At 39.6% G+C, this 24,686-nt stretch overlaps 1 protein-coding gene across 2 annotated transcripts in view; it reads right to left on the bottom strand.

Moving 5' to 3' along the window:
* bahcc1a (BAH domain and coiled-coil containing 1a) overlaps nucleotides 1–24,686 on the bottom strand; it is a 116,821-nt gene that overhangs the window by 54,111 nt on the left and 38,024 nt on the right. For both annotated transcript variants that reach the window (XM_084109808.1, XM_084109809.1), the window contains exon 3: nucleotides 2,666–2,848. In XM_084109808.1, the coding sequence (XP_083965934.1) occupies nucleotides 2,666–2,848 (183 nt within the window). The remainder of the gene's footprint in view (nucleotides 1–2,665; nucleotides 2,849–24,686) is intronic.

The following is a 24,686-nucleotide window of genomic DNA, read 5'->3' as shown; positions in this document are numbered from 1 at the left end:
AAAATAATAAACAAATTATAAGCATAGATTAATACAATAGAAGAAAGATACAATTGAAATAAGGTAAATCTAACAGTATTCAGGTACAGAAATTGAATAATCAAATGTAAAATAACAAAATTCACTGTCTAAATGAAATATAACTACTATAATTATATAATAATTACAATTTATCTTTTTTTAAAGCTACAAAAGTCATTTTCTCTTTCTCTTTTGTAGTCTGATCAGCATTGGTATCACAAACAGCTGCGGGTACATTAAGCTGCTGTCCCTTTAAGACGAATGCCCAGACCTAATATAAATGACACGTATCTGTTTTCGAACACATAACCGGCTGTGTTTACGAGAATACTTCGCCGAGACAGACATTTTGACTTCATTTTACATGCACGTGTCCGTTTAGGCTCAAAAGAAAAAGAAAGGGAACTGAATTCGGCGTTCACGTGTGTGCACAGAAAACAGCCCGCAAGTCCTCTTGCCTGACTCGACTTGAAACACATGCAAATGATAAACTTTCACTTTATGATGGTTAAACTTTACAAAAATAATCCACAAATCATTTCATCCATTTCATGTGTTGTGTTGACATTGCACACCCTGCGATGTGACTATCGCGAATGCGCGCATCGCGTTAACGATGCTAAAACGATACATCGCCAGCCCTAGATCATTTATCTGTCCCTAGCAGCTTTACTAAAGTCAGACGGCCTCCACTTTTTCCAGTTGGTGGTTCTTGACCAGAAAAACGCTTCAAAGTGGACCTGATTTTATGCGATAGATAGGCTCAATAAGAAAAGTCGCCTCCACAAGCCTCCTCCTAGTGTGAACTTCAAATGGATCAGGGATGTTTTCAACCATACCAGAAGGAAGGTACAGGGAGAGAGAAGTGAAAATAGACTGGGGTGTAGTGATAACTAGCATGGGGATAGTGCAGCACTCAGAGAGGCTGAGTTAGCGGATTACACAAACAACACACGGATGAACTCCTAATGGTTTATGACTGTTTGGCACATTTGGATGTGGCCTGGAGGGGTTTAAGTGTGAATAAGTGCAGAGAGGGCATGCCTGGGCATCTCTTACTCCTGCAGTCTCTCTCTGTGGAGTTGTGCTAGTCTGTCATCTGCAGGGATCTGGAGAACCGCTGGAGGAGGCCAGATCTTGATTTGGCTGGGTGTGGCTCGAGCTCGGGCCAAGCTAGTATAAGGTGCGGTGGGAAAACCCACATTGGCATTTACATGATGCCGCGTAGACCGTTAAGCTTGTTCTTTCTCGAATGTTTTGTTGCGCGCATAAATTCTTGTTGATGTACATCACAGACCACAAGATTCTTTGGCTGAACTTTTGTCCCCTTTCTGCACTGTCGAAAAAAAAACAAAAAAACACTGGGAAGGCACATTTCACAGAGCAGAAAAACAGAGAGAACTGCTCCCTTTCGATGAGAACGACGTCCAGAGACACAAATAAATAGATTGACACATCTTATGCACGATTAATCACAATTAACATGAAATCGCACTTAAAACGATTTGGCTTATTGCGATTATTTTGTATGCACAGCTTGTCAGTAGATGCGTTTTATAAGGGAACGACCCTTATTATACTTGTGAGCGGCACATATGAGGTGTTTCTGGGTGTTTCTCCCTCATTTCTACTTCGAGGTCTTGGTTGCGGCATTTATTTGAGGTTTAGAATCCATTATTGCTGTGATTCTTTTGTCTTTTATGAGTTTAATAAAGAGCTCTGTCTCGTATTCTGTCCAAACACACCGCGTCATCTACGTCAGGTGACCTGCAAATGCGCAAAAACTGTTATTTCTTTTTCGATTTGCCTGAAAAACCCCCTCATGCGAGCGGAAAAACTTTTTTGCGATAAATTCAAAGTTTTTGGGAAATTGACGTGTTTCCATTGGGCGTATTTTCAATTCGCAATTTCAATTTGCACAATTTGAAGGGTAATGGAAACGCGGCTAGTGACGTACAGCTCTGAGATCAGAAGTAAACGCTGCTCCATCTGAAAGCACTGCGAGTTTGAGTCGCTTATGTGCATTTGAAAAAGCAACATGCGTCAAACATCTTTCCAAACATGAGAAGCATTTATAAACCTCTTGTCCAATAAGACAAGAAAAAAAAAATCTAATCGTTTCGATCTTCTGTTTATTCAGCTACAGCGATAATAAGATGATCATAGGGATTTCCTGGAATGATGTGTGTTATCGTACTTCTGCGGGGGATATTTGGCGTGTGTGTGAGACGCCCTCTGGCGTTCAGATGAAGCAACGTGGTGTGATTGGACCAAGCACTACTCTTTTTGATTGCAGGTCAAAATCAATAGATCTGAGCCATTAGGGTCTACACTGAAACCTGATTCAGCAATACAGGTGTGTCAAATTGCAATTACACTGATATGCAGATTGCATGACCTGGCAGTCTTGAGAAATACAGTCAAACCAAAATTTATTCAGACACCTTCAACATTTCTCACATTATCACGGTTTTGAAGTTTACACGGAGATAATAATGTTTTTAGAAATTTTTCAAAACTTAAATAAAATAATCACAGCCTTTGCCAAATCGCATGCGGTTTCATTTCGATTAATTGGCCCTTACACATATTCAGACAGACAGACAGACAGACAAGCAAGGTGAGTGCAACTGAGCCATCTTACCTTCATGCGAGTGGGGGAACCAGATCTGCGAGGCGCTGGAGTGAGGACCCCCACGATAGGAAGGAGAGGCGGGAGAAGACGGAGGTCTGGAGGGGTGTGGGGGGTGTGAGGGAGGGGAGCCGAGACTGCTGGCCAGGAACGTCCCCATGAAGGAGGCCGAGGAGTTTCCCATGAGTCCACTGCCTGTGTTAAGAGAGGAGAAGGAGCAGTTAGGTGTGCTGACTGGCATGTGAACACTGGGTTTTGGCATGATGGTGAGCAGTTGGATTCAAAGACTTTGTTTCAGCTGGTTGACTTAAAGGGATAGTTCACCCGAAAATGCTCACCCCCAAAGTCATCCTAGGTATAAATGAAATTCTTCTTTCAGACGAATACAATCAGAGTTATATTAAAGCGGTGCTATGTAGTTTTTGGCAATTTCTTCGCTTTTTGCTCGCGGGTTTCTCTATAGAGCTCCCCCTACAGCTTCGGAATAGATATTTGACAACACTGTCGTCAAAACTCGTTGGCGACTCTCCCCCCTCCCATCTTCTCCCTCTAGTCATGTGAATTTGTTTTCAAAGAAGCCGGCGGCCCATCATTCAACCCAAAAAAGTCCATAACCATTCCAATGAAGCTGTTCAGTTAAAGCTGCAGTCGGCAAGTCTGGCAGATTGGATCGACTTAGCCAAAAAAATTTATGTTTACAACTCTCATCCCCCTCCCCCACTACCAGCGAGCACCCTCCCATCGAGGTCGTGCTTGTCAGTGCGTGTGTACCTGATTTTCTGTGAACGCGTCCGTCTCTTCAGCATCGATCAACACCATGGACTCGGAGGTAGGCTGCCCTGGCTAATCTATCCATAGATAGCAATAACCGAGGAATTGGAAGCTTGTTAGTAGATTTTCTCTCCGCCATCACGCTTCGTACAATCTCAGGCGAACTTCAGGCGTGTCGTGTGCATGTGATATTGTAACGTGCGCGAGTGAGGGGGGATCTGTGGTGTCTGGCGTGTGCACGACCTGTGATTGACAGTCAGATCTCACACCCCCCAGCGCTGATTGGACCCGATGATCCGGGAGCGGTGGATTTTTGCAAAACAAATAACACGCTCCAGGTGGAGTTAGAAGCTCGGGTTTTTTTCTAAAACCACCTTATTTATGTTGTTCTGTCGGATTATAGTGTCGATTTCACTGAATATGATCAAAAAAATGTTGCCGACGGCAGCTTTAAGGTAAATTAAGCTAAAAAAAAAACCCTGCATAGTTCACCTTTAAAAAAATTACCTGGCTCTTCCAAGCTTTATAATGGCTGTTTCTGTTTTGAAGTCCATGAAAGTGCATCCATCCATCATAAAAGTGCCACACTCCTCCGGGGGGTTAATAAAGGCCTTCTGAAGCGAAGCGATGCGTTTGTGTAAGAAAATTATCCATATTTAAAACTTTATGAAGTCAAATAACTAGCTTCCGGCCAAACAAACATACGGATTCCACTTAAATCTCAAACACTACTAATGCGAGTAATGCGACGTACTGCTGATATACGCATGACTACGCCATGACGCACTGCGCTACTTCTGACATCACAAGTTGTGCAAGTTGCGCTTTAGGCACAAGTAGACTGCGTATGGGCATTTGGCTGGAAGCTAGAATTTTACTTAGTAACGTGTTAAATATGAATCATTTTCTTACACAAAGGCATCGCTTTCGCGTCAGGAGGCCTTTATTAACCCCCCGGAGCAGTGTGGAGCACTTTTATCATGGATAGATGCACTTTTATCATGGATAGATGCACTTTTATGATGGACAGATGCACTTTTATCATGGATAGATAGACTTTTATGATGGATAGATGCACTTTTATGATGGACAGATGCACTTTTATGATGGATAGATGCACTTTTATGATGGACAGATGCACTTTTATGATGGATAGATGCACTTTTATGATGGATAGATGCACTTTTATGATGGACAGATGCACTTTTATGATGGATAACTGCACTTTTATGATGGATAGATGCACTTTTATGATGGATAGATGCACTTGTATGATGGATAGATGTACTTTTATGATGGATAGATACACTTTTATCATGGATAGTTGCACTTTTATCATGGATAGATGCACTTTTATGATGGATAACTTCACTTTTATGATGGATAGATGCACTTTTATGATGGATAGATGCACTTTTAGCATGGATAGATGCACTTTTAGCATGGATAGATGCACTTTTATGGACTTCAAAACAGAAACAGCCATTCACTGCCATTATAAAGCTTGGAAGAGACAGGACATGTTTTAATATGACTCCGATTGTATTTGTGTGAAAGAACAATGTCACATACACCTATGATGACTTGAGGGTGAGTAAATCATGGGCTAATTTTCATTTTTGGGTGAACTATGCCTTTAACTTGCTCATTAACTCGTATTGTCCATACACTCTTGTATTAGTTTCCCAACTCTGTTCCTGGAGGCACACCATTACTGCACGTTTTCGAACTCTTACTAATCAAACACACTTGATTCAACTCGTGAGCTCATCAGCAGAGACTTCGAGACCTGAAACGGATGTGTCAGATAAGTCAGACATCCAAAATGTACCGTTGGTGTGGCTCCAAGACCAGGGTAAGGAAAAACTGTTGAGTATTCTGGCCAAGATCCACCAACTTAGACAGGAAAGGGCCATTAGTCCAACATATTCATTAACCAACAACTGTTCTGATTAGTGGCACATAAATCTAAAATTGACAGGAAAGTAGAATACAAAGTTGCACTGAAAGATATCTTTACTTGTTAGAAAGAGCCTCAAACAAAAGATCCCTTTTTTGCAGCTTTCAATTTAGTAAAAGATCTGTAATATGCCACAAATGGTGTGTATCTTTGAAGCTGAGACTAGTTATTGAGTAACTTTCAATGCAACGAATATCACACTAACGTTCCTGTGTCCTGGAAGCATGGCTGGTTAGCTCAGAGGTTAGCTGTTAATGCCTGCCAGATTCATTCATTTTCCACAAACAAGAGTGGACACCACCCATCCAGCACACACATTCATAATCTAGTTTAGCCCTGAGACATCAAAGTCCGAGCTGGGATACGTCAAGCCATCACTCGACAGATACCTCATCTCACAGATGAATGCACAGCCTCTTTCTCTCCTTTCTTTTTCGCTCTCCTGTGAATTCCCCATCCCAATTTTCCTCCCTCTTTCTCATTACCCTTTTTTTGTTGTTGTCACTCTCACGCCCTTAGTCTTGCCCTGAACCCTGCTCTTTTTCTCTTCGTTTCAATCATCAGCCTTCTCCACTGTGGTACCTTCTCCTGTCCTGCTGTTATTTTCAACCATCCTGCAGCTGCGTTTCGACCTCAGGATTACAGCATCATTTTTGACACGCTCCAGAAAGTCTCCATGTTTCTTTCTTTTTTTTTCTGTGGATCCAAAGAATGTGCAAAAACACATTCTCAACCACTGATATGGAGAGTGTATTAGCATGATGATGCCCTTGCAAGCCTGACCTAAACAAGCTAACACTTTATACAGAATTTACAGCCTTAGTAAATCAGCATTTTAACCTTTGACTCTACATCTTCAGTCTTGACATCGTAAATCCTCTAGTCTTGGCCTTAGACGGCATCACAATTACACAAGAACATTTTATGGTGACTACAAATATGTAGTGAGTACTTTCTGAGCTCTCGCTGTGAACCTGTTTGTCTCCAATCATAATAGTTGCTAGAAGTATATCAACCCGTGAATTTGCCTGTACTTAGCTAGACAAATATGAGTAATTGAATAGTCAGAACAATGCCCCTGTAACTGATGGACTATAATTTATTACAGAGATAGAGAAAGACACACTGATTAAGCATGGTCATGGTTAAGCAAGCAAAATGCTGGGTATTCTCCAAACCTACATAGGGTCCTGGTGGATGCAGGAGCCTATCAGCATCTCAGGCCAAACGCGGGAGAACACCCTGACCATGTCTTTGACCAGAATAATCAACAAATTGGACCAGACTTTTTTTTTGCAAATTGTGAAATTGTATCACTCTGCAAGATAATCATTTCATTATAACCTTCATTCAGTGATGAAATAATGTACAATACACAACGGAAATATTGACCGCCAGTGTCAACCGCAAATATTTGCAGGCTTACTTAAACATTCATGAGTGTTTGATCTCACAAATACACCAAGTTTATGAGCTAATAATTTACTCATACAGCCAAACCCAAAATTGAACAGGGCAAGGCTCCAAACAAAACACATGGGACAGTGCAAGTCTGATGTTACCCTCTGAGAGCATGCCATCCATGTGACCGAGCAAAACACGGCCACTCTGATGTCAGAGGCAAGAAACTGTGAACACAAGGAGAAAAACACTAATGTAACAACTTTCAATCATGCAGTTCATCCCGTGACAGATAAGCATACAGGAAGCTGTAGGTGGAGGGAAATGGAAGTGGCCTTCTTGGGAACTAGGAGGAGGAGTATTGTAATTACAAACTTTGGACAGCCACCCACTCTTATTTCTGCCCTCCACTGTATCCAACTAGACAACCAAGACATGGGGCAGATGAAAGACAGGACAGAGATGATGGGTAGAGGTGTAAACAAGTGACCAGGGGTGGCTGCAAACCAACCAAAGTGGGCGCTAGAGTGGATCTGGGGCGTGAGAGTGTTTACATAGCAGGTCATTAAAGGGAAAACCAGGGCTCTCCTCAGCTAAGCCAGCCTCGTAATGTTCTGTTTTCCCTGACCTAATAATGTTTACATCTTAGGTAATGCCAGTCTGGTGCTTCCATGAAGGCTTAAGAAAAATCAGATCATGTGCATCCTAATCTGTGCCGAGCCCTTACAGCAATAGAGATTAATCCTATTATATCATTTGAAGAAAAAAGAAAAGAAAAAAAAAAGCATGGCTGGGCTGCCTAGATTAATGCACACATAAATACACACATCCACAAATCCTTGGGATCCACACATACACCCACAGGCATGTCGTAGCCGGCGGGGAACTGGCACAACCTGTTGTAAACACTGGATCTCATGTGCCGCCACAGCGGATGCCATGGCATTGCCACCCGTTTAACGGAGGCGGGAAGATTCATTCAGATCCCAGTCAGCTCCCAGTCGGCTCAGTGGGAGGCGTTTAATGGTGCCGTTGTCATGGGAATGGCAAGAACTGGAGAGATGAGTGAGAACAGCATGGCCTCATCCAAACCAGACGCTCTGTGGGCTGAGCCGGTCTGGGGTGTTGCTAACTTGCTGTTTCCCACTGATCTGATGAAAGTTGAGCAGTTTATCTTCAATTGGTGGAGCGAAGCCTCAGAGGGCAATAACTGATCGCAGGCCTGTGTTAAACCCAGTAAGTAACACTTAGACATGACATCGTCAGTTTGGACTCGCTGCTTGGATTGCTCATATTAACTATGCAATCGTCCGACATCACTGTTGAAAGCAGCCAGAGACACACACATTTCTCAAACTTGAATTGCTGCTTGTTCCTCTGTAGAGTCTAAAAAAAGTCTAGAAGTGGTTAACACAATAATTCAGTAATTCAGAGTAATTCAGGACAGCATGCTGACTTGACATCAAACAGAGCAACTGTGTCACCCACAATGATCCAAACAACTCCAAATTATGGAATAGCGGAAATTGTGTGTAAATCACTTAACCAATCCCTCCGGTAATACATGGAAGTGCCTAGTGAGAAGTAAGAGTCCTAAAGAAAAAGCTGCCCTGGTTCAGTAACCACTGCATTTCCATGTAAACCACACACTACAGTCACAGCTATCAGAAAAAGCATGTCGGCAGTGAGAAAAGAGTCTCATTTTGACTTACCAAGTAAAAACATCCTGTAAGAGTCACTTGAGTCCTCTTTTCTTTATCTTTTATAGAAAACAGATGTTAGATGTGGAGTTCAAGAAAGCAGAACCTCAGACTCTCATAAGAGCCTCAACTCCTTATACAATCCTCTCGTACTGACGGCTAACACGGCAATCGCTCCTTCGAACTGCCGAGCCTCAGACAGACTAGGGCGCACAACTGGCTCTCGCCCCGTGACTCAGAGAACACTTCCTCGCTGTAAAAAAGGAGCAGGAATTTCAAATGGCTACTAAACTGGGGGAATTTCCTTATAAGAGTCAAAGCCATCTTGAAAACATTAGAAGAATTGGTAGCCAAACATTCCTATTGGTTTGTAGACAACTGGGATGGCGCTCCCGTTTCACAGCGCTGGAGGGACGTGTGGAGCGGGAAGTGGAGGGACCCTCAGGGACCAAGTTGGATGAGTGTGTGTGTGTGTGTGTGTGAGAGACTTGGTGAGTGGGTGAGCATGTAAATTGGAGGGGGTTGGCCAGACAGCAGTTTTGACCAGCACCAAAGTGAGTCAAACTGAAGTGATTCCAGGACTCATGTGGGAAGAGGACGAAATCACTGGAAAAGAGGGGGATCAGTTGCACATGCTTCTCCGTGGGTGTTTGCAAAGGATTAAAAAAAAAGAGAGGGAGAGGGGTGTATACTTAGAGAAGAGTATGATAAAGTGAAAAAGTGACAAAAACGATAAGGACAGAGGAAGTGGTGTGTCTGTGTGTGTGCAGTGGCAGCCAGTGTTTGCACAGTGGCTTGGTGGTCAGCCACAAAACTCAAAATCAAAGAGGGTTACAATTATTTCTTGTCCAAGATTTCTAGTCTAATGTAAACCAAACTGACACGTAGCTCTAACCAAAATAAATGAGACTTTTTAACCTTAATTGTTTGTTTTCATTGAGCCAACAAAGATGGCAATAAATCCAACAAAACCTCAAAGAGTCAACACAAGTCTCTGTGTTGAAATCTCTTCAAATAGCAAGTGTATCTGGTAAATATTAATGTAACATTTTGAAACATGGTGCATCAGGATAGGTTTGACTTCAAAGATGCCCAACACAACTGGTTCTCGCGTTCAGAGTTATAGTGGTGGGGGAGATTTCTAATAAATATTAATTGTTATGCTTGATGGTTTTGCTTTCATTGTATGGAAAATAGCTCTGTAAACATTCTATCAAATGTCCCTGTTGGGTTTTTAATGGAAAAAAGAAAGTCATAGGAGTTTGTCAGAACATGAGGGTGAGTAAATGATGACACAATTTTCTTTTTTGAGGTAACTAAACTTTGAATAACGTGTCAAACTCACGCCTGGAGGGCCACTGTCCTGAAGAGTGTAGATCCAACACACCTGCCTGCAAGTTTCCAGTAATGCTGAAGACCTTGATTAGCTGGTCCAGGTGTGTTTAGTTACACCCCTGCTTCAGGCCTAATACGTTTTCGTTTGAAAACGCATCTTTTTCTCTCTTGTTTGTCCTTCTGTTCACACTGACACAGCGTTTTTATTAATGAAAACTAACCTTTTTGAAAACGCTCTCCAAAGTGGATATATTTGAAAACGCCGTTTTCGCGATGTAGTGTGGACTGAGGTATTCAAAAACGATGACGTAAGTTTAGTCATGTGACGCATATTGAACCAATAGATATTCATTATACTGGAATTGTGCCTGTTATGTGCTATATTCACTTTCACACTGTTGATAAAATATGTTACTTTGCACACTCTTCATATCATTAGCCACGTTTCTATTACCCTGCAAATTGCGCAAATTGAAATTGCGCAAATTGAAATTGCGAATTGAAAATACGCTTAAATGGAAACACGTTATTTTCCCAAAAACTCCCATTTATCGTAAAAAAAGTTTTTACGCTCGCATGGTGTTTTTTCAGGCAATTCGAAAAAGAAATATTTCGCAAAACTGCAGTGGAAACAGTTTTTGCGCATTTACAGGTCACCTGACGTAGATGACGTGGTGTGTTTGGACAGAATACAAGACAGAGTTCTTAAGAATTCATAAAAGACAAAATAATTACAGCAATAATGGATTCTAAACCTCAAATAAATGCCACAATCAAGACCTCGAAGCAGATCTGAGGGAGAAACACCCAGAAACTCCTCATATGTGCCGCTCACAAGTATAAGGGTCGTTCCTTACCATTAATGCTTGGAAAACACACATACATCTCCTTCGATTAATAATAATGGCTAGTGCAGTGGCTGGGATATAGTACATAAACCTCCATTTTGGAATGATTTTACTGATCGCGAGAGGAAAAAATGAAGTTTTAGTCACATAACATCGGTTAATGGAAACGCTGTCATTTCGCAATAGTTTTTTGTCGACATTTAGAAGAAAAAAAAAAAATTGCAAACGTTTTGCGCAAATCTGTAATGGAAACGCGCCTACAGTCCTGCAAAAAAGACATTTGCTGTCCTGTGGCAAAACATGAGAGCAGTCGTGTTTTAGACCAAACGTATAATGGTGACTAAGAGCGACCTAGACAATCAGTGATTGGCGAGATATAGTCAGAAGAATAGCACGATAACCTTATTATTTATTTTTCTGTCTGCATCGTCTCAGTGAGCTTTTGTGAGGTTTAACGCATGCACAGAAAGGTGAATTTAACGTTTTCAGACGTTTTTCAAAAGTTTCTCATTTGCACTGAAACGTCAGAAAATGCCTGGAAAGGCTAGCGTGGACGGAGAGCGTTTTTAAACGAAAACGTCGTTTTCAAAAGTATCCGAATGAATGTAGACGTAGCCTTAAATAACCAGGGCTGGTTTGAGCTTGAAAAGCGAGGGAAGGAGGGAGACCAAACAGCCACCAGCTAAACTGGTATAAACCGAGTGTGACAGAAATGAAATCATATTAACAAACAGCTGATAAAGCCATTATTGGAGCCTGTGTGTTAATACCTGCTTGGTCAGCCTCACCCTAGGGGTGTACTCGGCTTCAGACTCAAAAGTATCCATTATTTCTAAAGGTCTATTTGCTCATTGATAGGGGCTCGAACCTCAGACACACAGGCTAATGGATGGATGCCTGCATTTCTCTGCAGAGGACATGTTTTATGGGAACGGTAAATAACAGGGCCGGACTGAGCAGAGCCATGGCAGCAAGTCTAGCCTCTCTCAAACAATGATAGCTTTCAAAAAGAGCATGGGATTTGTGTATTGTTTGTGTACGTTGAGTCTATTTGGATCAATCCACAACTGCAGTGGCATTTCAATCTGAAACTATTTTTAAAACGAAGCGTAATATATCCGTGACTCAGCCATAGCAAGAGGCTGAGCTGATGTTACTAGTACTTTAAAGGGGTCATCGGATGCAAAATTCACTTTTGCATGTAAATGTGTCTTTACAGTGTGTGGACACAACCACCATACAATGAAGAAAATCCATTCACTCATTATTTTTTTTAAATCCTCAAACAACTTTACATGAACACCCTAAAGAATCATACCAACTTGTGGAAAATGGGCATTCGATGACCCCTTTAATAATATTTTATTTTAATTTTTAGTTTTCACAATAGAAGTTTTCTTGTTTCTGACAAAAAATCATTTGCATATTTTCAAATGCAAAATATATATTTTTTTTTAATTAATTTAACATTGCTTATTTATTTATTTATTTATTTATTTATTTATTTATTTAAGAATATGTCAAATGTACTTTGTTTTATGGAAAACATAATCTTTTGTACATGTGTTTCTGTGTGAGTATTGAAAGTGGAGAGTATGAGAACATCTAAATGGAAATGATGTGGGGGGACAGGATGCTGAGTCACGCCTTGTTACCATGGTGACTAAAGTGCTCCAAATTTGGAAATTTATAGAATAGAAGATGAAGTTAATCCTGGTCGATTTTGTTCTCTCACTTTCAGAGACACACACACACACACAGGGACAGTTCATCCAAAAATAACATTGTGTGTGAGTACTTGAAAGCTAGATCAGAAGTTAAAATTTGATGTGAATAACTTTTCGGAACATTTAGGAATATTTGCATAATAAGAAAAATCAATGCTTCTGTATTTAGGGATGCACAATATATCGGCCACCATATCGGTATCGGCCGATATATGTTCATTTTTCAACGTTATCGTTATTGGCCCCGATAAGACAATTTGGACGATATATTAAAGCCGATAAATAATGTATTATTTCCTCCAGCTGAGACTCTTCAGATGCGCACTGTTCAACATGATGGATTTGAATTGCTTGAAATATGATTGGAATCATATTTCGAAAAGGATATCGGCTACATACAATTATAATGAGAACATCATTATAATTGTGTGTTTGGCACATGGATTAGGTTTATTAATGGTGAGACGTTTGTTTTTTGTAATCAGGCTCTCAAAAATCAGCCTATATAAAAATTTGGACCAATATATCGGTTATCGGCTTAAATTTTCATATATATGCATCCCTAACATGTAGGCTATTACATTTATAATGTAAAAGAAAAACAACTCTTTTGTTAATTATCCACTCAGTGACTATTATTTACATCCACATCTGAAAACCGCTAATTGCTAGATTAGTTTACATGCAGTGTATTCTCAACCCCCGTATACATGCGACTCTATCAGTAAGCGCCAACACCTCCACACCTCTCCGTTACTTTAGCTATGCCCACTTTTCAAAAACACTGTTTATGCATAATGATCACTTAAGCCATATTATTCTCCATCAGAAACCCAGATGTTTTTCACTGCCTTCTCACAACAATCCCTCAAATGGTGTACGGAAAACGACATTCATGTTTACATGATGTCTCAGAACGCCTTAAGTGCATGCAAATATAACTAGTGTCAGTAAGTTGATGCTCATTTTTATAACCGCTTTGATAGATTCAGAGAATAATTTGTAAGAACGATTCAACTGAACACTTTTTTGACAATCATTCTTTGATCAGACCATTTTTATGAAAGACAACTCGACAGAAAGATGTGTTATCTGTTTATTCTCATCACTGCTGAAAAACACTATCATATGGCAGAGTCGTATGGCCTACTTTTACTTTTAACTTCCCGCCCTTTTCCCTGTTCTGTGAAAAAATAGCATGGATGTTCCGGTAAATAACTGGTGAAGAACAAGACATACATGGCTCTGACAAGATGACAAATAGATGATAACAGCATTTTTTGGATGAACTATCCTTTTAAGTGCAGTCTTAAACGCTAAAACGCAGCAGCCATTGGCCAGAATTATTACGGTTTCAGCCAAATACACCCAAGTCAGTTCACTCTCAGCCTCCCGAAAGCTCAACTACATACATCACCTCACAGGAGCCGCGATTCACGCCAGATTCCTGCCATTTGGCACAGAGAGGATTGGACTCCCGCTTACACACTGTTTTCTCTCCAAACACCTCATGTTGTTCTTTCATCCCACTCTCACTTTATTAAAATCCACTCTCCTCAACCAGCTACCATCCCGTCTACACTGAGCGAGGAACACAAGACTGGAAATATCCTATTATCATCAATGGAGCCGTCCACACCATTAGCACAATCTATCTCTGAAGACGTATTCAAAGGGAATTATTTTTCCTTGGGGATGTTAGATACACACGTGTTTCAAAGATGTTATTCCTGTCATCATGGACGTCTGGATTTTAATAAATGTAATTCAAATGGAGTTTGGAAAACCATTAGAGTTTAACTTTCCGGCGGCAAATTATGTTTCTATCCTCAGTAAAAATGCTGTGTGAAGTACAAAATCACAGCCGGTTTAGAAAGTATCTGATGTTTAATGTGCACAGCTGATGGACCAATGACATTATTCTGTGAGCAGAAAATATATAATCCCAATATCCCATCAAAATTATCCTAGTCAAGTCATGAATGGGTAGGGCAAAAACTTATGAACATACACTACCAGTCAATTCTGACTTTATATCAAGCAATTCTGACTTTATATCAAGCAATTCTGACTTTATAGCAAGCAATTCTGACTTTATAGCAAGCAATTCTGACTTTATAGCAAGCAATTCTGACTTTATATCAAGCAATTCTGACTTTATATCAAGCAATTCTGACTTTATATCAAGCAATTCTGACTATATCTCGCAATTCTGACTTTATATCAAGCAATTCTGACTTTATATCTTGCAATTCTGACTTTATATCTCGGAATTCTGACCACATCTCGCAATTCTGACTTTATATCAAGCAATTCTGACTTTATATCAAGCAATTCTGACTATATCTCGCAATTCTGACTTTATATCAAGCAATTCAGATTTTTTTCATGCAATCTGAGATAAAAAGTCTGAATTGCAAGATATAAACTCGCAATTGTGAGAAAATCAATGTTGAATCAATATTTTTTTTTCAGGATTCTTTGATGAATAGAAAGTTCAAAAGAACAGCATTTATCTGAAATATAATCTTTTGTAACATTATAAATGTCATTACTGTAACTTTTGACCAATTTAATTCATCCTTGATGAATAAAAGTATTGATTTATTTTCTTTCCCCCAAAAAATAAAATAAAAATTCTTACTGACCCCAAACTTTTGATGTATAATAGTGTATAATGTTGCAAAAGCTTTCTATTTCAGATAAATGCTGTTCTTTTGAACTTTCTATTCATCAAAAGAATCCTGAAATAAAAATGTAAATAACTGTTTTTAACATCATAAATGTTTCTTGAGCATCAAAGCATCATATTATACTGATTTCTGAAGGATCATGTGACACTGAAGACTGGAGTAATGATGCTGAAAATTCAGCTTTGATCACAGGAATAAATTACACTTTACTATATATTCACATAGAAAACAGCCCTTTTAAATTGTAATAATATTTAACAATATTACTGTTTTGTATTTTTAATCAAATAAATGCAGCCTTGGTGAGCAGAAGAGACTTCTTTTAAAGACATTAAAAATCTGACCGATCCAAAACCTTTGACTGGTAATTTATCACTCAATGTTTTACCCATGCTGTGCTTAATTAGTACTTGATGTTACTCAGTCTTTCCTATCTTATTCACACTGGTATACTAAAGCATATTAAATACACCGGCTCAGAAAAGATTCTAATATGGAGAAATAAAAATAGTTTTTCTTTATGTCTCTCACCTCTTAACATTATTCATCAAGACCATTTCAAATTCAGAGCGTTTCAGTGACACCAAATTTAGCTTGTGTTTCACCTCATCCACCACGTTCCCAGACTCACACACACACACACACACACACACATAAAGAGCCGCCCACAGCTGCGTCAGCCCATCTCCCTACAATCCAATCTCCACTCCTTTCCCATGATGCTTCCCATTGGCACAACAGAGAGAAAATCCGATTTCTTCCCCCACAGGGCCTGTGCAACGGTGCTGATACGGAAAAATTATTCCAGAGAATTACTCAGACCCATAAAGCCTATTTCAGGCTCTTTGACTAATGAGACACACTCTTCCTCACTACTGGACTCAGATGGCAACATATTAGACGCTGATATGCATTAAATATGTTAAAAGTACAGGTACTGTAATATGCATTAAACGCTGATATAAAAGTCCTTCTACACTATACTGAGACACATTTGGTGGAACAAAATATCTGGCAAGTCTCAAAATCTTGAATCTGTGCATTTGGTCTTGCATTGTAAACACAGTTTGATAGACCTTCTGCTGTTTATATGTTGCCAACATTAATAAAACAACATTATAATAAGAGAAAAAACAAATATTGCTCTTAATTTACTTCTTTGTTTTTAACAACTGCAAACTTGGCTTTGCTGCATTATCAAAATGTTGGTAGTTTAACTGGATATTATTGCATATGCATCTTGATCAGAGTAGGGGACGTTAACAGCAAATACAAATATTTGCGTAATAATATAGTCTCTATGTTCCAGTTGACCTTTACTTAATATTCATTAATTAATATTCATCCTCATGTGATCCTATCACACCTGAGATTGCTGTTTACACCTGTAACATGCGCCTCATGTGAAAACTTCTGATTGGATTTCAATACATACAACCGGCGTAGCGTCATAGAACGTCTCTGAAAAGGTTCACGCCCACTTTTAGGGGAAAACAATCCGGCGAGCGCCATACACCGTATCGGATTGAGGACGTGTACTAACCCTTACAAACATGTAATTTGTATTTAAACATTTTTTTTTTTTTCACACAGTAGGCTACCCCTATTATGTATTTGTATTTAATTAAATTTTTCCACACAGTATTTTGTATTTTTATTTTATTTTAAATACATTTCCATGTATTTATGCCCATCTCTGCCTGCCATCATCATCAATATCTTCCTGTTATGGAAATATCATGAATTACGGGGATGATGCTATCGAAAGCTAAATCAGGCTAGTTGCATGGCTGGACAGAAAAGTGCACTCAGTAGCTACTCTATATATAAAGACATAATATTATACATTTAAAGATGTTTACTTCTTAAAACCGAAGTAAAATCATTCACTGGCTACCTGGTGACTCGATGAGGTACGAGTAAATGTCCGGGTAATACACTTCTGGCCAATGGGTGGGGTTGTTAGACCATTTTGACGCTGGTAGAATGAAAGGGACTTGTTTTTAAGATGCCCAAATTAAGTTTATAAATGTATCGTTCACGCTCTATGGAAGGCAGGGTGGACATATAATTACTCGATATATTTCATCTAAGTGATTTCTGAAGTTATACACGTCTGCCGGCTGTGTACGGACGTTGTTTTGTGCCGCTATTTTGTATTGAAGTCTATGGGAAGTCTGGCTTGTTTTCCCCTAAAAAGGGGCGGTTACGAAATTGACAGTTAAGTTCCCGGATGTGCCGGTTGTATGTATGTGATTTTGTTCATTTACTCAGTGTCTGCATGTTGATAAAACATAGAAATGTAAAATAGGACTGTTGCTTTCCAAGCATGAGGCATTGCTTTGTTTAGTCGAGCAGCTGTATTAACTTTAGACATTCTTCACATGATCTGTGTTGCATTGCATGTTGGCAAACTTCAGAAGTTGAAGTGTTTGTTTTTTGTGTGATGGTTATTTATTGAGCAGCACAAAACAGGTATAAAGTTTAAGGCATTTGTTTTAGCGCAGTGGATTGGCAGGTAAGTAGACAGCCTTTCCTGTTATTGAGTGACTGGATTGCTTGAAACAGATGTTAATATCAAGTCTACATAAGGTGTTCGTCAAGTCAAGTCAAATTTAACTGAATTTAAGAGAAATGTAACTGAATACTCCAGCTTTAATACATAACTAAATCACAGTTAGCAAAGACTTCTTGGAATCCTTAAAAACAAGGTGAAAACATTCCCAAAGCAAGGTTTTGGTTGCGTGAGGATAAGAGTGTCATACTTGGGTAAAAGTAATGGTAACTACTGCAATCCTTTGTTGAAAACCCTCATCCTGCACAACCCCAGCTCTGGAGGACCGGGATGAAGGGTGTAAACTCCAGTCAGGAGTGTTTCTCACAGGCTCGACTTTAATCTGGATCTAGTGAGTGTAGGTGGTGTGGGTTCATCTCAGTCGGGGATCCAAGAACACAGAGATCTGAGTCTCTCTGATCCATTGTTAAGAGCTGCCATCTGTTCGAACTGAGCCGGGCTTGAGTCATCGTGTTCAATACTGAAAGAGCTCGCAATATATCCAGCCACTGATTCCACCCAGACAGGATTTCACATGACTAGTTTGGAAAAAGCACGGGGAATTTTAACGGATCTGGTTTGTTTCGGCCCGCTGTTGCTCAATCCATTGGTTTCTCATTAATGTCATGTTTAGAGAGTCTCTGGAGAAGAGATACAGAAACTGTGTGGAAGTATCCCTTGGAAATATTAGGGACTTTCGCACCAGAAGAACCTTTTCATAGTTCCCAGAACTATTGGCGAAAGTACCTGCTTTTTTTGCAGGAACTAAGGAACAATTTTAGTTCAGGAACTCTTTTGGAGGAGCTAATTGAGCTCCTACTTCAGAGTCGGTCTAACCCAGCACTATAGGAACTATCCGTGACGTTAGTGTTTGCTGATTGGCCAAACGCACGTGAAACACCAGGATTCGCCATTTTTAAAAACGCTGTGTAAACACACAGATTATATCCTATATATCTACTCCAGAAACTAACTCTACGAACATGTAAAACAGTGATAGATGGACCTCTTAACCTTTAACCTTTACGCTGAGGAGAAAATCCAACGCAACTTTGAGGAGACCAAGCCAAACATGATTATGTATTTCTGCTCATCAACCATACAGTACACGCTAATATCTTTTCATATACTTCTACTTTCTCTGTATAACAGTTCTATCTAATAACGTATTATACAGGACTGTTAGACAGATCGTAAACTAATGAACATGGAGAATGTGAGTGGCTCTAGCTGCCGTTCTCAGCGCGGTCAAAATAAAAGTCACAACAACAAGCGTGTCTTACGTCACTTCAGAGTTCCTACTGGCGGTGCGAACGCAACAGGAAAATGTTCCTATGGGAACCATTAGTTCTCGGGGATCCACCCTGGAGGCTCGTTCCTACAACTATCCGGTGCGAAAGCCCCTCATGACTGCGGTTTGTGGCGTAGTTGCATCATGGATCTTCTCTTGAGAAGTTTTAGATGATGGTTTGATTCAATTCTTTGTCTTTTGGCTTCAATTGGATGCAAATATAGCAGATGTTTTAAATACATTTTGAATAAAAATATATAATTCAAATACACTTTTATAAAAAATGTAAGCAGTTTCATGTGTAAGCATGTTGTTATTGAGGCTTGATGTTGCATTGGACATTTGGTCTCCATTTCCTCCAAACCTTTGGTTCTCCAGTTCTTCTCACCACATCTTGTCTGGGGGGTTGAGTTGAGTTGGAGTTGGAGTTGTGTTGTATTGAGTCAAGTTTAGTTGTTTTGTGTCGAGTCGAGTTGATTTGTGTCGAGTCGAGTTGTGCTGAGTTTAGTTGAGTTGAGTTGTGTTGTGTCGAGTCGAGTTGTGCTGAGTTTAGTCGAGTTGAGTTGTGTTGTATTGAGTCAAGTTGAGTTGAGTTGAGTTGTATTGAGTCGAGTTGAGTTGTTTTGTGTCGAGTCGAGTTGTGCTGAGTTTAGTCGAGTTGAGTTGTGTTGTATTGAGTCAAGTTGAGTTGAGTTGAGTTGTATTGAGTCGAGTTGAGTTGTTTTGTGTCGAGTCGAGTTGAGTTGTTTTGTGTCGAGTTGTGTTGTGTTGAGTCGCTATAACTACCCAGTGTGAAAGGGGCTACTGTTACTGTTTTTCTCAGCTGCCTCTCCTAAACTGAGTTTAATTGGAAAAATAACGGTAGTAGTGTAATCTCCAGATTGCATACTTATTTCTCTCAACTAAATTAGGTCCTGCTTAAGAGTCGGGTCTAAACCAGCACTATAGTAACTATCAGTGACGTTAGTGTTTGCTGATTGGCTGAACGCATACGAAACACCAGAACTTTAACAAAAATAAAAAAGCAGTGTACTCAAACACAGATTATATCATATTTATTTATAGAAAATCCAACGCAACTTTGAGGGGACCAAGTGAAACATGATTATGTGTTTCTGCTCAGCTAGCAAACACTGGACATCAACCACACGGCAAACGCTAATACCTTTTTATATAGTGTCTACTTTCAGCTGACTCTCCTATAATTGAAAAATAGACAGTAGAAGTGTAATGTCCGGATCGCATACTTATTTCTCTTCCAATAAATTGACCACATAATCCAAATGTGTGTGAGAAAAGTGCAGAGTAGTAGATTTGTGTGTGTAACTCAAGACTTTGACTACATACACTGACGCCACTCTGGAGGCTGTTAAAGTGTGCAAGTGTGTTTTAAGAGGGCTTCAAACCCACGGCCCACACATTTGCCCTCGCCACATCAAAAGTCCCCCTGCCGTCAAAAACTGGGTGGTCTTTTTCAGCTGTACAGCCAATAAGCGCGAGAAAACAGGTAACCAGACGGTCGAGGCTGCCGTGCGTATGTAACTAAAGGTGGATCAAGCTAGACTGAGTGGGTGAATCTCACAAATCATGTCTGGGTCATGAGGATTTCATGTCAATTAAGCACATTTTCTTGTCAGACTGTGTCCAAACCACTATATCTCATCCACGAAATCTCAGGTTAAAAGTTCTAATTAGTCTCAATAAGCACCAGGGTTATGTTGATTTATTGGTTTCTTCTACTTCTGTGTTGCACGAAATCTCATTGGTCCAAAATCGCACTGATCTGAACTGGGATACATCCAAAAGTGTCATCGAGATCTTAATAGTTCATAAAAAGTCTTAATAGTTCATAAAAATTTAAACAATACAAAAATACAGAATAAATTGTATTTTGGCAGTGTAAAAATATAGCATAGGCAAAGAAAATTATCTTCTATGTTTCCTTTTCCCTTTGATTTTGGGGCAAGATATGATTGAGACGTGTTCTGGACCGCTTTCACAAGATTAACCTGAGCGTACAAACACACACACACAAGTCACTTTAGTGTTTATTAAACGTGAGTATCTCCAGAGAGGCTGCTGTATGGATAATGTATGATACATGAGGCGGCGCTACATAAATCGACTCCACACCACTTCCATCTTCAAGGCTGATTTACTCTTCAATGTCTTTATGTTTCCTCTTCCCAACTTCGTCCATGTGTCCTTTTCCCCCACAACTCCCATTGCTCAGTTTTTCTTCTCTCTTCATCTTTCCTTTGTCTCTTTCTCTCCGTCTCCCGTTCCTGTCCTCCCCTCTCACCTCCCTTTTCCTCCTCTTCCTTATCAACCCTTTATCTTTAAGTCCTTTTCCTTCACGAATGCCTCGCTCGTTGTCTTTGGCCCAAGTTTGGCTCATTCATCAGTTTGAGAGAGGCTGTTGTTGTTGTATCCACATAAATCAGAGTCCCAGTACGACAAAGAACTGTAACGTCCTGCTTTAGTTTGTCCTCCTACACTTCACTTGTAATAAGTTAGTCAAGGTTTCTTGCAAGGTCTGTAATACCTAGAGAGATTCACATTCCCATTCATCTCAATGGCTGTTGCTCAAACTGGTGCATGACCCAAAAAAAGTGTGTAACCTGCATGCTTTCATCTTTGCACATGTTTGTGTCAATATAATGAAATGCTATAATAAAATAAGAAGTTATTTCCATGAGAATACATGACTTTCTGAATGTCTGTCAATGAGAAATGTCTTTTTGGCTGGATCATTTTGTGTAGTTAGGCCATTCAAACCAGGCAAACCTTGAGCTTTTGGCTTTTTGCAACAGACACAACCATAACTGGGTTTCACATGATCAATTTCCACACACTCTCTCTGATCCTCACAGTGTTTCGCAAGCTCAAACTGTAGAGTATGGTTCTAGCAACAACAGGATCATTGGTTTGATTCCCAGGGAACAACATGATAATGTGTCTAGTAGGGCTGGGACGATACACCTATCTCCCGATTCGATACTATATCACAATACTTGGGTGCCGATCCGATATGTAATATGTATTGCGGTTCTACAAGTATTGCGATTCGATATTGCAATGTATTGCGATTTTTTTTAACACTAGACCATCGGGAAAAGCTAAATCATACACTTACACAGACTGTACATGATGTATAAGATGAGTCATATTTACTATTATGATAGTTTTATTTCAGAAGCATCATACAATACTACATTCTCTTGAAGAAATGATTCAATAACAAATACATTTTTTGCCAGTCACTTGTCGTGGTGAAACAATGTAATCGATAAATGCGTTATTTTAAGCGCCAAGTTTCTATCAAAAGCTGATTTACTCTATTTTGATCGCTATCGTAGACATCAGTGTTTATATTTGAACTTTAAACTTTTATCCCAGTACTTCTATGATAATTTGAACTTGTATCACAGAAATAATGATACTATGAGGTTGAAAAGACAGTTTGTGAAGCCGTTTCATGACTACTCTCTCCGGGTCAGCGCCAACACAGCTTTGAATGTTGCGATATGATTTTGTTAATGGTTTAATAGACAGACGAATTGAAAGAAGATTGTGTGTGTGTTTGAATCGAGATCACAGTCTTTTAAAGACGAATCGTGCAGCTCTATTGTCTTCTCTCTCTCTCAGCATATGAGTAGCGCGAGGGCTTTTCAGTGCGTTCAGTCTCACGTCTCTTTCACACGTCCACTTGGGATATTACGTCACTCATAGAAAACGACACATTTCATCCTCTGTTAGAACGAAACTGGCAAACTTCTGTCAACCTCGTCTACAAGCAAGGACAAAAATAAAGCAAATTAATTTGTATTAATATTGATTCTGGAATTTAAAAAAAATCAATTTTAAAATCATAAACAAACAAAAAAACACGATACTCAGCCCTAGTGCCTAGTAAGTCGCTTTGGATAAATCCATAAACGTAAATTCCACAGGCTGTTTTGCTACTATAGCTTAGACTTCCATATGTATATTACCTTGTGTCCTGGTTTAGTTCACACTGTCATCATTGGACTCTTTTATTTTGTAAAGAGCAAGCAAGGAAAGTTAATGATCCTTTCTAGGCTAAGCACAGAGCAAGGATATTAAATCTTTGTTCGTAGGATGCTAGGTCGTGTTCCTTCATAAAACACACCCCGCCTCCATCTTTTCTCCTCTACCCATTGTCGTGAGATCAACTAAAGGTCAACCAGCTCACACAGCCGACTCTGAACATGAGCTGTTCATCCATGGGCCACGCCAGAGTCTGTTTAACATCTTCCCTAGCTGGGCCTTCAATGGGGATGAGCACAATTAGGAGTTTTTCCTGCAATCTTTACAAGAGCTAGAAGGTCACGACTGCTGACAGAGGAGAATTTGTGGAGAAACATAAAGCAATGCTGCTCGTAAAAAGCGGTCCGAGTGCTTTTCGTTGAGCCTGTGTGGATTAAAAGGGCCAAAGAACCTGTTAGAGATGTTTTGGCTTGCCTTGGGTTAGATAAAATGTAGAATTGAACAATTGGCTCGTTTTCAATTCCTGAGTTTAAATTTGATTTGAACTGGACATGATATGATCACAGGCCCAGATATACTCTTGGCGAAGTTCTTTTGGTTTTCGCTTGGGGGGTAAAAATAAAGTTCAAAATAAGTGAACAGCGACACTATACTGTTGAAAATCTGACGCCGTCCACACTGAGAGTTTATCTAACGGTTAGATAAATATGTAAATATGTGCTGTGCGCTTTCATCTCAATAACAAAATAAACACAACAAAAATGAGAAAACAACAAGCATTTAAGAAAGCATCTGATCATAGGAATGTGGATATGTGTGCACAAGCTCTGCAATTCACACTAGTAAAGTAACGTCACATTTATTTATATAGCACTTTATACAATAGATTGCTTAAAAGCAGCAAGCTCTACAGCATTAAACATAAAACAAATTCATCAATTCATCAAAAGTACAACTTCATTTTCTACTACAAAGCGACTCTCCAGTGTGTTCATGTTTTTTTACTCAGATTACTCACTATTTTACTCACAGAAGATTTCCACGTGAAAGAAGGCGGAGCCTCAGAGCCACACCCACCTATTAAATCATCAACATTGACCAATGGTAGTTAAAAGGTGTTTACCAGCCTGATTTACTTTACTTTTCCTGAAAGTTCGCTTTGTCAAGCTGTTTCGAACTGACGTCACATCAGTTCGAGCTTCGATTTTGCTTTAAGTATATCTGGGCCTTTATCAAGTTCCTCTTTGTGTCTACAGGTGGATACATTTCTAGTGTGATTCATAGTGCACAGTCCTAGCATGTGCGACTTGTGTGATCTTTTCAGCAACCGTTATCGTATGTTAGTGCAATGTTTCTTTTTGGGAATGAAGAGATTTGTCCCTTGAGACAGTGAGAAATCAAAACGCAGATGCTGTACATCTGGACTCAGTGCTTAAAGGGATAGTTCACCCAAAAAGGAAAATGATCCCATGATTTACTCATCCTCCAGCCATCCTAGGTGTATATGACATTCTTATTTCAGCCAAACACACTCAGAGTTATATTAAAATATATCCTGGCTCTTCCAAGCTTTATAATGGGAGTGAATGGTACCCTAGATTTTGAAGCCCCAAAAAAGTGCATCCATCCATCATAAAAGTGCTCCACACTGCTCCAGGGGGTTAATAAAGGCTTTATCCATATTTGTAACTTAATAAACAATAATCACTGGCAATAGTCATTTTTGTGTGAACAAACCCTTT

Source organism: Abramis brama (genome assembly GCF_963993115.1).
Source record: "Abramis brama genome assembly, chromosome: 1".
NCBI lineage: Eukaryota > Metazoa > Chordata > Actinopteri > Cypriniformes > Leuciscidae > Abramis > Abramis brama.
This window is presented reverse-complemented; position numbering and strand designations above follow the sequence as displayed.